This window comes from Haematobia irritans, chromosome 1 (assembly GCF_050003625.1).
Source record: "Haematobia irritans isolate KBUSLIRL chromosome 1, ASM5000362v1, whole genome shotgun sequence".
NCBI classification, from domain to species: domain Eukaryota; kingdom Metazoa; phylum Arthropoda; class Insecta; order Diptera; family Muscidae; genus Haematobia; species Haematobia irritans.
Window position 1 is genome coordinate 40,240,324 of NC_134397.1, and position 16,152 is coordinate 40,256,475.

Below are 16,152 nucleotides of genomic sequence, written 5' to 3' on the forward strand. Positions count from 1 at the left end.
TGTCTATATACTGAGACTAAATTTCAGAGGCCAACATTTCGAAAATGCTTATGGAAAATTTAACACAAGATGGATTTAATAGCCCTGCAAGAGAAACCCTTCAAAAAACATTTGAATTCAACTTGCTTTCAAACTTCTATTTTTTTGTATTCATTGCTCAAATTTTCTTGTGTATCATCTAAAATTACTACAATCTGCACTGTATTATTTGCATTCCGTAGATCTTCTTCCTTCATTTAAAAATCTAATAAAATTCCAATTTCACATTACAGAGCTCATATGCGTGAAAAATTCCTAATGGATTTAAGGCAAGCCCGCGAAACATATGCCACCAATACCAAAAAATTACAATGTATTCTCCATGAAATGCGTAAGCGGCTCGATGATGGCCATGTGCTATCGGGTGAGGTGGTACACAGTTTTATGTGTTCACTACGTGATGTACAAGACTATGATGCCATGGTGTGCCTTGTAAATGATTTGAAAAATATACCGAACACCAGAAAATATGTAGAGACTGGAAATATGAGTTTCCTCTATGCGTTTGCCCTAAATCGCCGCAACAAAAAGGGAGATCGTGAGAAAGCCTTAGAATCATCACTGAAAGCTTTGGAGAAAAAGGAAAATGAATTTCCCGATATGTTGTGCCTATGTGGACGTATTTATAAGGATATATTTGTAGAGTCCGATTATAGTGATACGGTCAGTTTGAAAAATGCCATTAAATGGTATCGTCAAAGTTTCGAAGTTCAACCTAATGAATATGCTGGCATTAATTTGGCAACTCTCTTGGTAATCGATGGAAAAGAGTTCTCAAATACGGAAGAATTGCAACACATTGGCATGACTTTGAATAATTTAATTGGCAAAAAGGGTAGCCTTTCCTCACTTACGGAATATTGGGATGTTGCTACATTTTTTGAGATTTCCGTCTTGGCCGAAGACTATGCAAAGGCCATAAAAGCAGCTGAGTGTATGTTCAAATTGAAACCACCTGGCTGGTATTTAAAATCTACCATTGGCAATATCAGTTTGATACATCGTTTCCGCAAAAAAGGTGATGATCATCAGCCAACCATAGAAGAGCAAATATTTCAGTTCTGGATGGATTTCTTTTTGGATGCCACAGATAGTTCGAAAATAAGCAATATACGTTTTCCCATATTGGTAAGAGAAGTTTTATGAGTGGGTGGTTATTTTCATTTTAGATCCTATCAATTGTGCCTGAATTGACGTTTTCCTATAGAAAAGTTAATTCAGCCTGGCTTTCTTTGGCTGAATTGAAGTTTTCCTATAGAAAACTTAGTTCAGCCTTGATGACTTGAAATTTTCCTATGAATAGTCTAACTCAGCCCGGATGAATTGAAGTTTTTCTATGGAAAACCTAATTCAGTCTGACTGAATTGAAGTTTTCCTATGGAAAACTTAGTTCATCCTACCTGAATTGAGGTTTTCCTATAGAAAACTTAATTCAGCCTGGCTGAGTTGAAGTTTTCCTATAGAAAACTTAATTCAGCCTGGCTGAGTTGAAGTTTTCCTATAGAAAACTTAATTCAGCCTGGCTGAATTGAAGTTTTCCTATAGAAAACTTAATTCAGCCTGGCTGAATTGAAGTTTTCCTATAGAAAACTTAATTCAGCCTGGCTGAATTGAAGTTTTCCTATAGAAAACTTAATTCAGCCTGGCTGAATTGAAGTTTTCCGATAGAAAACTTAATTCAGCCAGGCTGAATTGAAGTTTTCCTATAGAAAACTTAATTCAGCCTGGCTTTCTTTGGCTGAATTGAAGTTTTCCTATAGAAACTTAATTCAGCCAGGCTGAATTGAAGTTTTCCTATAGAAAACTTAATTCAGCCTGGCTGAATTGAAGTTTTCCTATAGAAAACTTAATTCAGCCTGGCTGAATTGAAGTTTTCCTATAGAAAACTTAATTCAGCCTGGCTGAATTGAAGTTTTCCGATAGAAAACTTAATTCAGCCAGGCTGAATTGAAGTTTTCCTATAGAAAACTTAATTCAGCCATGCTGAATTGAAGTTTCCCTATAGAAAACTTAATTCGGCCTGGCTGAATTGAAGTTTCCCTATAGAAAACTTAATTCAGCCTGGCTGAATTGAAGATTTCCTATAGAAAACTTAATTCAGCCTGGCTGAATTGAAGTTTTCCTTTAGAAAACTTAATTCAGCCTGGCTGAATTGAAGTTTTGCTGTAGAAAACTTAATTCAGCCTGGCTGAATTGAAGTTTTGCTGTAGAGAACTTAATTCAGCCTGGCTGAATTGATGTTTTGCTGTAGAGAACTTAATTCAGCCTGGCTGAATTGATGTTTTGCTATAGAAAAATTAATTCAGCCGGGCTGAATTGAAGTTTTCCTATAAAAAACTATGTTTATTCTTTTTATTATAGGACCTGGCAATATAGTAATAGCAACCCGTCGTGTAGGATACATAGACTGTGAATTTAACTTATCTTTTTATTTCTTTTTTCATATAGATTTTGGAACCGCAGAAAATTTATATGCCCAGCTATGTTAACATCAACATGGATGCTGAAGAGAAATCCATACAAATTATCAACATATGCTTGGCCCATGCCAAACAGGAGTGTAAAAAAGTTCATGATTTTGTCTTCACTGCCTCCCAAATTAAGTCCGTGAGTTTGTACAAACGTGATGATCGTTGTGCTTATCTCTATGTTCATCATAATTCGGATGATTTTCAAATATATTTTCCATCTACGGAATGCCGTCAACGTTTCTATGATCTAATATGGGAAATGGCTTCCGATCAAGAGGTTTTTGTTAATCTCAATGAAGAGGAACCGCAACAAATTGAATATGAATATGACTACGATGATTCAAATCGTAAAATAATATTGGGTAAAGGTACCTATGGTACGGTATATGCTGCCCGAGATAAGCACACACAAGTAAGGATAGCCATAAAGGAAGTACCGGAGAAGAATTCACAGGAAGTTCAACCATTACATGAGGAAATTAAATTGCATTCGCAATTAAGGCATCGTAATATAGTCAGGGTAGGTTAATGGAATATGGAAAAAAATTATGTCTAATTTTGAAAAAAAAAAAACGATTTTTCTTTCAGTATCTTGGCTCTCTATCCGAAGATGGTTTCTTTAAAATTTTTATGGAACAAGTTCCTGGTGGTTCTCTTTCCGATTTGCTGGAAAAGAAATGGGGTCCTCTCAAAGACAATGAGTCGACCATGGCATTTTATTCAAAACAAATCTTGGAAGGTCTGAAATACTTACACGAGCAAATGATTGTCCATCGTGATATCAAGGGTGATAATGTCTTGGTTAACACCTATAGTGGTGTGGTCAAAATATCTGATTTTGGTACCTCAAAACGTTTGGCTGGTATTAATCCCATGGTATCCACATTTACGGGCACCCTACAATATATGGCTCCCGAGGTTATTGATTTGGGTTTTCGTGGTTATGGCCCCGCAGCAGATATATGGTCTTTTGGTTGTACTAATGTTGAAATGGCAACTGGGAAAAGACCATTTATTGAATTGGGATCTGCCCAGGCGGCCATGTTTAAAGTTGGTTTCTATAAAAAACATCCAACAATACCAGATGAATTGTCTCAATCTGCCAAAAATTTCATTTTACGATGCTTTGCCATACAGGAGACCGAGAGACCTACAGCGGCTCAATTGCTAGAAGATCCTTTTCTGACAGAGTGAGTGGTGGTGGCTAGCATTGGATTTTGGGGAGAACAGTAAATTGATTTGTTTTTCTTTTTTTTAATTTTTCAGCAAACATCGTAAACCAAGACTGGGACCACCTTCATCGTCTGATTTTAGCCGTAGCATATCTGTACCAGCAGATCGTTTATTTAGTAAACCACGCACAGGAAATACACCAACAACACCGGAAATTGAGTAAGTCATGCAAAAACTTAGTAACATATCCTTTATCGTGAATTAGGTTTTACATAGACCAAGTAACTCGATTTTGTCAAAATTTTATTTCTATAGAAAAGTTTGTCAAAGTTTTATTTCTATAGAAAATTTTGTCAAAATTTTATTTATATAGAAAATTTTGTCAAACTCGACTTATACGGAACAATGAGAAACAAAAAGTCGTCTTTTTTCCAAAATTCAATTTTCAAAACTTTGTCAAAATTTTATTTCTATAGAAAATTTTGTCAAAATTTTATTTTTATAGAAAGTTTTGTGAAAATTTTATTTCTATAGAAAATTTTATCAAAATTTTATTTCTATAGAAAATTTTGTCAAAATTTTATTTCTGTAGAAAATCCTGTCAAAATTTTATTTCTATAGAAAATTTTCTCGAAATTTTATTTCTATAGAAAATTTTGTCAAAATTTTATTTCTAAAGAAAATTTTGTCAAAATTTTATTTCCTATAGAAATTTTTTCAAAATTTTATTTCTATATAAAATTTTTGCCAAAATTTTATTACTATAGAAAATGTTTGCAAAAATTGTATTTCTATAGAAAATTTTGTCCAAAATTTTATTTCTATAGAAAATTTTGTCAAAATTTTATTTCTATAGAAAATTTTGTCAAAATTTTATTTCTATAGAAAATTTTGTCAAAATTTTATTTCTATAGAAAATTTTGTCAAAATTTTATTTCTATAGAAAATTTTGTCAAAATATTATTTCTATAGAAAATTTTGTCAAAATTTTATTTCTATAGAAAATATTGTCAAAATTTTATTTCTATAGAAAATTTTGTCAAAATTTTTGTTTCTATAGAAAATTTTGTCAAAATTTTATTTCTATAGAAAATTTTGTCAAAATTTTTTTCTATAGAAAATTTTGTAAAAATTTTATTTCTATAGAAAATTTTGTCAAATTTTTATTCAAATATTAAAATTTTGTTAAAATTTTCGTAAACTTCATTTATTTCGTATCTTATATTAAGATACGTGTGGACCTGTTTTAAAAAACTTTGTGCCACCTTTTATTGCAAGCTACACTTTTGAGAAATTCTCATCTGTAACGCTGTATGCACATATTTATAATTTTGTTACAAATTTTCAAAAAAAAAATCTAATTTTCTTTAATCTCTCCGTTTCAGAGGTTTTCACAGTACATCGGTGGATATAGAGAATCTACCCAGCCACCAATCACTCACTATGGAAAGGCGTAATTCTTCTGGTACTTTACTATCACCCGAAATTGAAGTATCCACCCCATCATTGCGTACCGGTGCAAGTTCCGAAACAAGTGAAACCAATGATTTCTACCATCTCAAAAAAGAATCTCAACGTCGTACAACTCTATCGAATATCTTGACGACGGATGAGTCCAAAATATGTGATTTATGGCTTGAGAAATTAAATGAGGAACACAATAATATTGTGGCCATTACGAAACAAGAATTGGTCAAATTAATACATGGCATGCGGGAATATATCATGAATGAGAAAGAGAAACATCTGGAGGCATGTATTAATCGCCTAAAGGAAGAATTAAATTATGATGTGGTAGCCTTGGATCATTTGCATTTGGCTTTGTATTCGTTTCAAGATGCGGTTATTCCAGTACTCAGATCACATTCAATTAAACCCCATTGGATGTTTGCCCTGGATAATTTGGTTAAGCAAGCTGTGCAGGCCTGTGTAATGGTACTCTCACCGGAATTGGGGGCAAATCTATTGGGTAAAGACCCATCGCTCATCGATGATGAGAGTGTCCACAATCAACAGCATACATCTACCGATAGTCAAGAGAAAATTATTATTTATGATCCTGCCCAAGCACCACATAGTACAACACCTGCCATGGATGAAGATAGCACAAGTTTTTCATCGAGTGAATGTGTACGTCTACTAAGGGACATCAAGGAATCAAATCGCAAGTTTCATTGTCAGCATTTGGAACATCAGAAACAAAGTTTGAAGGCCTTACAAAATATCAGCAAAGAATTGGCTCACTTTTATATGGGACGCAAAAGGACCCGTAGGCCCAAATACACCGCCGTGGGCAATAAGAAACCAAATCGTCAATATAAAAGGCAATATGCCCGGCGTTCGGTAACCTCTTATAATGGTGGTTTACAGGAGGTCGATGAACAACTGGAAGAATGGTTAACTAGCCATGATGTCGATGAAGTATCAAAAAATATTATATTGAATGAGGGATTTTCCTATGATGATTTCATATACAATATGGAGAAATTGGATTTAATGCGTTTGGAATTAAGGTAAGTGTGAAAGGTGAATGTGTGAGGGGTATAGATCTATGAGTACTTAGTTTCATTTTTTCTCAAAGACTATGAGTTGCACAAAATGCGGGACGACAAATGTACCTTTTTACGTGTAATGAACAGGTTTAGTTATGACAAAATATAGAGCTCATCTGGAATATTTATTGCTTATTTATATATTACAAGTAGTTTTTATACCCTCAATCGTAGAATGGGGGTATATGAACTTTGTCATTCCGTTTGTAACACATCGAAATATTGCTCTAAGACCCCATAATGTATATATATTCTGGGTCGTGGTGAAATTCTGAGTCGATCTGAGCATGTCCGTCCTCCGTCTGCTGAAATCACACTAACTTCCGAACGAAACAAGCTATCGACTTGAAACTTGGCACAAGTAGTTGTTATTGATGTAGGTCGGATGGTATTGCAAATGGGCCACATCGGTCCACTTTTACGTATAGCCCCCATATAAACGGACCCCCAAATTTGGCTTGCGATTGCTCTAAGAGAAGCAAATTTCATCCGATCCGGCTGAAATTTGGTTCATGGTGTTAGTATATGGTCTCTAACAACCATGCGAAAATTGGTCCATATCGGTCCACTTTTACGTATAGCCCCCGTATAAACGGACCCCCAAATTTGGCTTGCGATCGCTCTAAGAGAAACAAATTTAATCCGATCTGGCTGAAATTTGGTACATGGTGTTAGTATATGGTCTCTAACAGACATGCAAAAATTGGTCCATATCGGTCCATAATTACATATAGCCCCCATATAAACCAATCCCCCGAATTGGATTGCGGAGCCTCTAAAGGAACCAACTTTCATCCGATCCGGCTGAAATTTGGTACATGGTGTTAGTATATGGTCTCTAACAACCACGCAAAAATTGGTCCACATCGGTCCATAATTATATACAGCCCCCATATAAACCGATTCCCCGATTTGGCTAATGACCATGCAAAAATTGGTCCACATCGGTCCATAATTATATATAGCCCCCATATAAACCGATCCCCCGATTTGGCTTGCGGAGCCTCTAAGAGAACCAAATTTCATCCGATCCCGCTGAAATTTGTTATATGGTATTGGTATATGTTCTCTAATGACCATGCAAAAATTGGTCCATATCGGTCCATAATTATTTATAGCCCCCATATAAATCGATTCCCAGATTTGTCCTCCGGAGCCTCTTGGAGGAGCAAAATTCATCCGATCCGGTTGAAATTTGGAACATGGTGTTAGAATGTGGTCTCTAACAAACACGCAAGAATTGGTCCATATCGGTCCATAATTATATATAGCCCCCATATAAACCGTTCCCCAGATTTGATCTCCGGAGCCTCTTGGAGGAGCAAAATTCATCCGATCTGGTTCAAATTTGCAACGTGGTGTTGGTATAAGGCCGCTAATATCCATGCCAAAATTGGTCCATATCGGTCTATAGTTATATATAGCCGATCCCCAATCACACACAAATTGGTCCATATCGGTTCATATTCATGGTTGCCACTCGAGCCAAAAATAATCTACCAAAATTTTATTTTTATGGACAACATTGTCAAAATTTTATTTCTATAGAAAATTTTGTCCAAAATTTTATTTCTATAGAAAATTTTGTCCAAATTTTATTTCTATAGACAATTTTTTCCAAATTTTACTTCTATAGAAAATGTTGTCAAAATTTTATTTTGTTAAAATGTTATTTCTATAGAAACTTTAAACTTAATTATATACGTATTTAATCGGCCTTTTTTAGTTGAATATATACTACGTACCTTGTAATTTAGAAGACGGTGTTAGGAAGATTTAAGATACCTTGCCATCGGCAAGTGTTACCGCAACCTAAGTAATTCGATTGTGGATGACAGTCTTCAGTAGAAGTTTCTACACAATCCATGGTGGAGAGTACATAAGCTTCGGCCTGGCCGAACGTACGGCCGTATATGCTTGTTTTTATTTCATTTCTACTCGTGCAAAAAGGCAATAGGGAAAAAGTGGGGACTAAGACCAAAAATTGTGCATTGGCTATACACGGCAGTGGTTAGACCTATAATGCTATATGGTGTTGTAGTCTGGTGGCCGGCACTTCAGAAACCGACTTGTTTAGATAAAGTTCAGCGTATGGCGAGCTTATGTATCTCAGGCGCATTTAGTAAGACAGGAACAGACTCCCTTAATGTCATGCTACATCTATTGCCTTTAGACATTTTGGCCAAACAGTCAGCTGCAACAACGGCTGTGCGGTTGCGCGAGCTATCGCTGTGGTCGGAAAAAATGTACGGTCATAGTTCGGTCCTCAAAGTAATGCCAGATGTGCCTAACGTAGTGGATTACACCCTGGCAAAACCACTTTTCGACAAAAAGTTTGAAACTCTAATTCCCAACAGTGAGGCGTGGTGTACACAGACCCCGGGGAATAAAATATATATAGATTTCTATACTGATGGCTCCAAATTGAATGGACAAGTGGGGTTCGGAGTATATTCTAAAGATCTGGAAATTCGAATAGCGAAAAGATTACCTAATCACTGTAGTGTTTTTCAGGCTGAAATATTGGCAATAAGAGAGGTGGTGAATTGGCTGAGAAGTAATGTTCCAACAAATATTGGCATTAATATATACTCAAACAGTCAACCTGCAATAAAATCCTTGGACTCTGTGTTCCTTAACTCAAAAACGGCCATAGACTGCCGCAAATCTCTCAACGAGATGGCTGAGCAGTACAATATTCACCTAATATGGGTGCCTGGTCATAGGAACATACCGGGGAACTGTGAAGCAGATGTGTTAGCAAGGCTAGGAACTACCTTACATATTCCAGGGGAACTAGAATCTGTTGGTATGCCTCTGGCCACCTGCAAGCTCTTACTGCGTGAGAAGGCTGTTATGATGGCCAATATTCGATGGGAAAATTGCAAGGGTTGTAACGACACCAAGCAAATATGGCCCCATTTAAACTTAAACCGCACACTAGATATGCTAGTGTTCTCAAGGCGTCAGATAGCACTCCTAATATCTGCTATAACGGGTCGCTGCCTGATAGGCGAATTTGCAAAAACTATAGGTGCGAAGTATAATGACTATTGTATAAGCTGTCATGACGTGGAGGAAAAGGAATCAATTAAACACCTCTTGTGTGAGTGTCCTGCTCTTTGTGTAAGGCGTAAGCGAATTTTAGGAGCATATAGCTTTAGATTACTGGCTGACCTGGAAAACGTTAACTTAAGCAGTTTGTTAATGTTTTTGGAGCAATCTGGTTGGTTCCACAAAAGTAAATAATAGAGAAGGTTCAGTGGTTAAGACTAGAAGTGCCCATATGTAATAGGTACTTTTAGTTAAATGTGGTATCACAATGGACTGAATAGTCTAAGTGAGCCTGAAATTTAATCGGGCTGCCACTTTAACCTAACCTAACCTCTACAGAAATTTTTGTCATAATTTTATTCTAAAGAAAATTTTGTCAAAATTTTATTTTTAAAGAAAATTTTGTAAAAATTTTATTTCTACAGAAAATGTTGTCAACATTTTATTTCTATAGAAACTTTTGTCAAAATTTTATTTCTATAAAAATTTTTATTTCTATAGAAAGTATTGTCAAAATTTTATTTCTATAGAAAATTTGTCAAAATTTTATTTCTTCAGAAAATTTTGTAAAAATTTTATTTCTATAGAAAATTTTGTCAAAATTTTATTTCTATAGAAAATTTTGTCAAAATTTTATTTCTATAGAAAATTTTGTCAAAATTTTATTTCTAAAGAAAATTTTGTCAAAATTTTATTTCTATAGAAAATTTTGTCAAAATTTTATTTCTATAGAAAATTTTGTCAAAATTTTATTTCTATAGAAAATTTTGTCAAAATTTTATTTCTATAGAAAATTTTGTCAAAATTTTATTTCTATAGAAAATTTTGTCAAAATTTTATTTCTATAGAAAATTTTCCAAAAATACATTTCTATAGAAAATTTTGTCAAAATTGTATTTCTATAGAAAATTTTGTCAAAAATTTATTTCTATAGAAAATTTTGTAAAAATTTTATTTCTATAGAAAATTTTGTCAAAATTTTATTTCTATAGAAAATTTTGTCAAAATTTTAGTTCTATAAACAATTTTGTTTATTTCTATAGAAAATTTTGTCAAAATTTTATTTCTATAGAAATTTTGTCAAAATTTTATTTCTATAGAAAATTTTGTCAAAATTTTATTTCTATAGAAAGTTTTGTCAAAATTTTATTTCTATAGAAAATGTTGTCAAAATTTTATTTCTATAGAAAATTTTGTCCAAAATTTTATTTCTATAGAAAATTTTGTCCAAAATTTTATTTCTATAGAAAAGTTTGTCCAGAATTTTTTTTTCTATGGAAAACTTTGTCCAAAATTTTATTTCTATAGAAAATAGGCCTTTTAGAGCCTATAGATAAAGAAACAAAATAAATAACATGTCATCTAATTCTAATGTAATTTCTATTTTTTTACAGATTGGGTATTGAAGTTCGTTTGTGGTCATTAATTATGCAAATACGGGCTCAAAGCCTTTCATCGAATGCCTCAAATCCAATGGGAGATAGACAATCCCTTAATGCCATGTCCAACACCTATGTAAATAATTCAAATGCTTTTAGTAACAGCAATGTTTTAAACAATCTAAATAATAACACAATGAGCAATAACAACAACAACAGCAACAACATTAATAACAATAATCAAGTGGCCTTAAATCATAAAAACTCACGCAGCTCTTTAAGACGCAATAGTAGTAAACGTTGTGACAGTGAATATGATTCTTGTAGTGAGTAAGTTGTCCATCGTGATCAAAAAAACTAACGCTTATGCGTTTTCATTACCATTTGTTTTTTATTTTTGTTTCATTTTTTAATTTTACTTTTTGTTTATTTTTCATTTATTTTTCGCCTATCTCTTTGTGTTTGTACATTCAATGCATCTACGTCCATAAGTCCATGATGTGAGTTTCCTTTCTTTTCGAGCTGAGGAAAAGTAGAAGAAGAAACCATTCACTCGTATCTTTATAAATTGTTTTGTTTTAATTGTTAAATTATTATAAGCCTATTTTTGTGTATCATCTCCTCTCCCTCCCAAATACCCCTCCGCTCCTTCGACTAACATTAATATTGTATAATTTTTAATTTTATATTATTTTTAATGTTTTTATTTTTTTCTTTTTGCGAAGAAAATATTATGTATGTAGTTTCTAAAAAACCCCCCACAAAAAATATCCTTCCATTTTCCCCCATTTGCTTCCTTTGTCTAGTGCCTATACAAGATATAAGCAGAGAGAGTTATTAAGGATTTACTATTTGAAAAAAAAAAAATGTTGAAAAACTGAAATAATTTTTGAAAACTAAATAAAATGCTATTAATATTGTTATATAAAATGAATTTAATTTTACTATACCTTTTGAATTAAAACTATGGATTTATTTGCATTTAAAGTTATTTTCAAAAAAGGTAAACTAAAAATGAATAACAAGACAAAGTCATTTAACTAAATATTTTTAATTTCCACATTTTTTTCAGTCAATACCATAGACAAATCCAATGTTGGTAGAAGAGATCGTCTATATCATATTGTTATGATAAATTGATTTATTTGCATTTAAAGTTACTTATTGGAATTACCCCAACGGACATGTTCGACAACAAACAGAATGTAAGTAATAATTTTTAATAATACATTTAGGCCTCTTTTAGTACTGGTTAGTCAGTAATCTTCAACTTACTGACCTCATAACCAACACCAATATCAATCGGTGATTTTATTTTTGTTATTGAAATCCCTTAACTTTCCCCACAAAATTCGTGACCTATGGAAAAAAATTAAATTTTGACAAAATTTTCTATAGAAATAAAATTTAAAAAAAAATTTCTATAGAAATAAAATTTTCACCCAATTTTCTATAGAAATAAAATTTTGACAAAATTTTCTATAGAAATAAAATGTTGACAAAATTTTCTATAGAAATAAAATTTTGACAAAATTTTCTATATATTTTGACAAAATTTTCTATTGAACTGAAATTTTGACAAAACTTTCTATAGAAATAAAAATTTGACAAAATTTTCTATAGAAATAAAATTTTGACAAACTTTTCTATAGAAATAAAATTTTGACAAAATTTTCTATAGATTTTGACAAAATTTTCTATAGAAATAAAATTTTGACAAAATTTCCTATAGAAATAAAATGTTGACAAAATTTTCTGTAGAAATAAAATTTTGACAAAATTTTCTATAGAAATAAAATTTTGACAAAATTTTCTATAGAAATAAAATTTTGACAAAATTTTCTATAGAAATAAAATTTTGACAAAATTTTCTATATATTTTGACAAAATTTTCTATTGAACTGAAATTATGACAAAATTTTCTATAGAAATAAAATTTTGACAAAATTTTCTATAGATTTTGACAAAATTTTCTATAGAAATAAAATTTTGACAAAATTTTCTATAGAAATAAAATTTTGACAAAATTTTCTATAAAAATAAAATTTTTGACAAAATTTTCTATAGAAATAAAATTTTGACAAAATTTTCTATAGAAATAACATTTTGAGAAAATTTTCTATAGAAATAAAATGTTGACAAAATTTTCTATAGAAATAAAATTTTGACAAAATTTTCTATATATTTTGACAAAATTTTCTATTGAACTGAAATTATGACAAAATTTTCTATAGAAATAAAATTTTGACAAAATTTTCTATAGATTTTGACAAAATTTTCTATAGAAATAAAATTTTGACAAAATTTTCTATAGAAATAAAATTTTGACAAAATTTTCTATAAAAATAAAATTTTTGACAAAATTTTCTATAGAAATAAAATTTTGACAAAATTTTCTATAGAAATAACATTTTGAGAAAATTTTCTATAGAAATAAAATGTTGACAAAATTTTCTATAGAAATAAAATTTTGACAAAATTTTCTATATATTTTGACAAAATTTTCTATTGAACTGAAATTATGACAAAATTTTCTATAGAAATAAAATTTTGACAAAATTTTCTATAAAAATAAAATTTTTGACAAAATTTTCTATAGAAATAAAATTTTGACAAAATTTTCTATAGAAATAACATTTTGAGAAAATTTTCTATAGAAATAAAATTTTGACAAAATTTTCTATAGAAATAAAATTTTGACAAAATTTTCTATATATTTTGACAAAATTTTCTATTGAACTGAAATTATGACAAAATTTTCTATAGAAATAAAATTTTGACAAAATTTTCTATAGATTTTGACAAAATTTTCTATAGAAATAAAATTTTGACAAAATTTTCTATAGAAATAAAATTTTGACAAAATTTTCTATAAAAATAAAATTTTTGACAAAATTTTCTATAGAAATAAAATTTTGACAAAATTTTCTATAGAAATAACATTTTGAGAAAATTTTCTATAGAAATAAAATGTTGACAAAATTTTCTATAGAAATAAAATGACACAATTTTCTATAGAAACAAAATTTTGACAAAATATTCTATAGAAATAAAATGTTGACACAATTTTCTATAGAAACAAAATTTTGACAAAATATTCTATAGAAATAAAATTTTGACAAAATTTTCTATAGAAATAAAATTTTGACAAAATTTCCTATAGAAATAAAATGTTGACAAAATTTCCTATAGAAATAAAATTTTGACAAAATTTTCTATAGAAATAAAATTTTGACAAAATTTTCTATAGAAATAAATTTTGACAAAATTTTCTATAGAAATAAAATTTTGGACAAAATTTTCTATAGAAATAAAATTTTGACAAAATTTTCTATAGAAATAAAATTTTGACAAAACTTTCTATGGAAATAAATTTTTTTGACAAAATTTTTTATAGAAATAAAATGTTGACAAAATTTTCTATAGAAATAAAATGTTGACAAAATTTTCTATAGAAATAAAATTTTGACAAAATTTTCTATAGAAATAAAATTTTGACAAAATTTTCTATAGAAATAAAATTTTGACAAAATTTTCTATAGAAATAAAATTTTGACAAAATATTCTACAGAAATAAAATTTTGACAAAATTTCTATAGAAATAAAATTTTGACAAAATTTTCTATAGAAATAAAATTTTGACAAAATTTTCTATAGAAATAAAATTTTGAGAAAATTTTCTATAGAAAAAAAAAAAATTGACAAAATTTTCTATAGAAATAAAATTTTGACAAAATTTTCTATAAAAATAAAATTTTGAAAAAATTTCTATAGAAATAAAATTTTGACAAAATTTTCTATAGAAATAAAATTTTGACAAAATTTCTATAGAAATAAAATTTTGACAAAATTTTCTATAGAAATAAAATTTTGAGAAAATTTTCTATAGAAAAAAAATTTTGAGAAAATTTTCTATAGAAAAAAAATTTTGACAAAATTTTCTATAGAAAAAAAATTTTGACAAAATTTTCTATAGTCAAAATTTTATTTCGATAGGAAATTTTGTCAAAATTTTCTATAGAAATAAAATTTTGACAAAATTTTCTATAGAAATATAATTTTGACAAAATTTTCTATAGAAATATAATTTTGACTAAATTTTCTATAGAAATAAAATTTTGACAAAATTTTCTATAGAAACAAAATTTTGACAACATTTTCTGTAGAAATAAAATTTTTAACAAAATTTTCTATAGAAATAAAATTTTGACAAAATTTCCTATAGAAATAAACTTTTGACAAAATTTTCTATAGAAATGAACTGTTCAACAAATTTTTTATAGAAATAAAATTTCTATAGAAAATTTTACGGATGAGGAATGGCGTAGCAGCGTAATTGGTCTCCTATATTTTTTTTCCAAAATGTTGTAACTCAGCATAATCGAAAAATGTACTTTTTTTTTTTTTTTTTTTTTTTTTTTTTATTAATATTTTATTCACAATTTTAATAAATTCACAAAAAATAATGGCCTCAGCGCCAACTATAGGCATTGTAGAGGCGAGCTGGCAAAATTAAACTTATGTCTTATAAAAATACATTTCTAGTTGAATATATACCATATAATGTGATTCCAAATATAAATCCAACAGTAAAAGAAAAAAAAAACTACAAAAGGAGCGTTTCAATATTTTCACATAAATACGACTTGCATCTTTTCTTAAAAATTGAAATTCTTCGAGTATTTTTGATTTCGGGGGGCAAGCTATTAAACTTTAATCCTCCAATATAATCAATACGTTGCTTGCACTTTTCAAATCTACATCTAGGAATCCTCAGGTTGCCTTGGTTTCTTGTGACAAAGTGAGATTGGTTTTGAACATAATCTATAGTATGATGTCCAATTTTATACAAATTTTTAAAAACAAACGTTAAAACTTGATTGTCATATGTACCGCGTATTGGCAAAATAGTTTTACACACTTCACTATAAAGAGCGATCGAAGGATACGTCAGAGGGAGATTATACACTATTTTTAATGCCTTATTTTGCATTCGTTGCAAAGATTTTAATACTGCACCATTTCCGTTGCATGCATAGCAAATTGCCATATAATTCAAGTGTGATTGAACAAGTGATTGATATATCAATAATTTTGTCTTACAGCTCAGTCTCCTACTAAACTTGAACAAAATTCCGATCGCCGGAGCTATCTTTTTCTTCACATCCTCAATATGCATATTCCACGATAGGTTACTTTGCAAAGTCAATCCTAAATATCTAACATAATGCGATTCGTGAACACGTTTCCCATCTATATGCACATAAAAATCATTATTTAAGCTCCTAGAGTTAGGCTTAAACCTAATAAGCTTTGTTTTCTGGGGGTTAATTATCAACCTGTTCAGCCTAGCAAACTCAAAAATTAGCGCCGCATCCCTCTCCATAGAAGTCCTAAGAACAATAGCATCCCTGTATGGATAGAATAAGACAACATCATCGGCAAACATCACAAGTTTTCCGTCTAATTGCAAGTTCTTTAAAT

The 16,152-nt window shown here is 29.9% G+C and overlaps 1 protein-coding gene and 1 long non-coding RNA gene across 2 annotated transcripts in view; both read left to right on the forward strand.

The window, feature by feature from the left end:
- The window catches only part of Ask1 (apoptotic signal-regulating kinase 1), a 31,007-nt gene extending 19,405 nt beyond the window's left edge, over window positions 1-11,602 (forward strand). The window contains exons 4-10 of the mRNA XM_075289936.1: window positions 273-1,167; window positions 2,488-3,030; window positions 3,099-3,700; window positions 3,777-3,902; window positions 5,069-6,196; window positions 10,684-10,998; window positions 11,161-11,602. Of these exons, the coding sequence (XP_075146051.1) occupies window positions 273-1,167; window positions 2,488-3,030; window positions 3,099-3,700; window positions 3,777-3,902; window positions 5,069-6,196; window positions 10,684-10,998; window positions 11,161-11,167 (3,616 nt within the window). The 3' untranslated portion in view covers window positions 11,168-11,602. The remainder of the gene's footprint in view (window positions 1-272; window positions 1,168-2,487; window positions 3,031-3,098; window positions 3,701-3,776; window positions 3,903-5,068; window positions 6,197-10,683; window positions 10,999-11,160) is intronic.
- A 137-nt stretch (window positions 11,603-11,739) lies between these two features.
- The window catches only part of LOC142220679 (uncharacterized), a 116,538-nt gene continuing 112,125 nt past the window's right edge, over window positions 11,740-16,152 (forward strand). The window contains exon 1 of the long non-coding RNA XR_012717907.1: window positions 11,740-11,873. This is a non-coding gene — a long non-coding RNA (uncharacterized LOC142220679). The remainder of the gene's footprint in view (window positions 11,874-16,152) is intronic.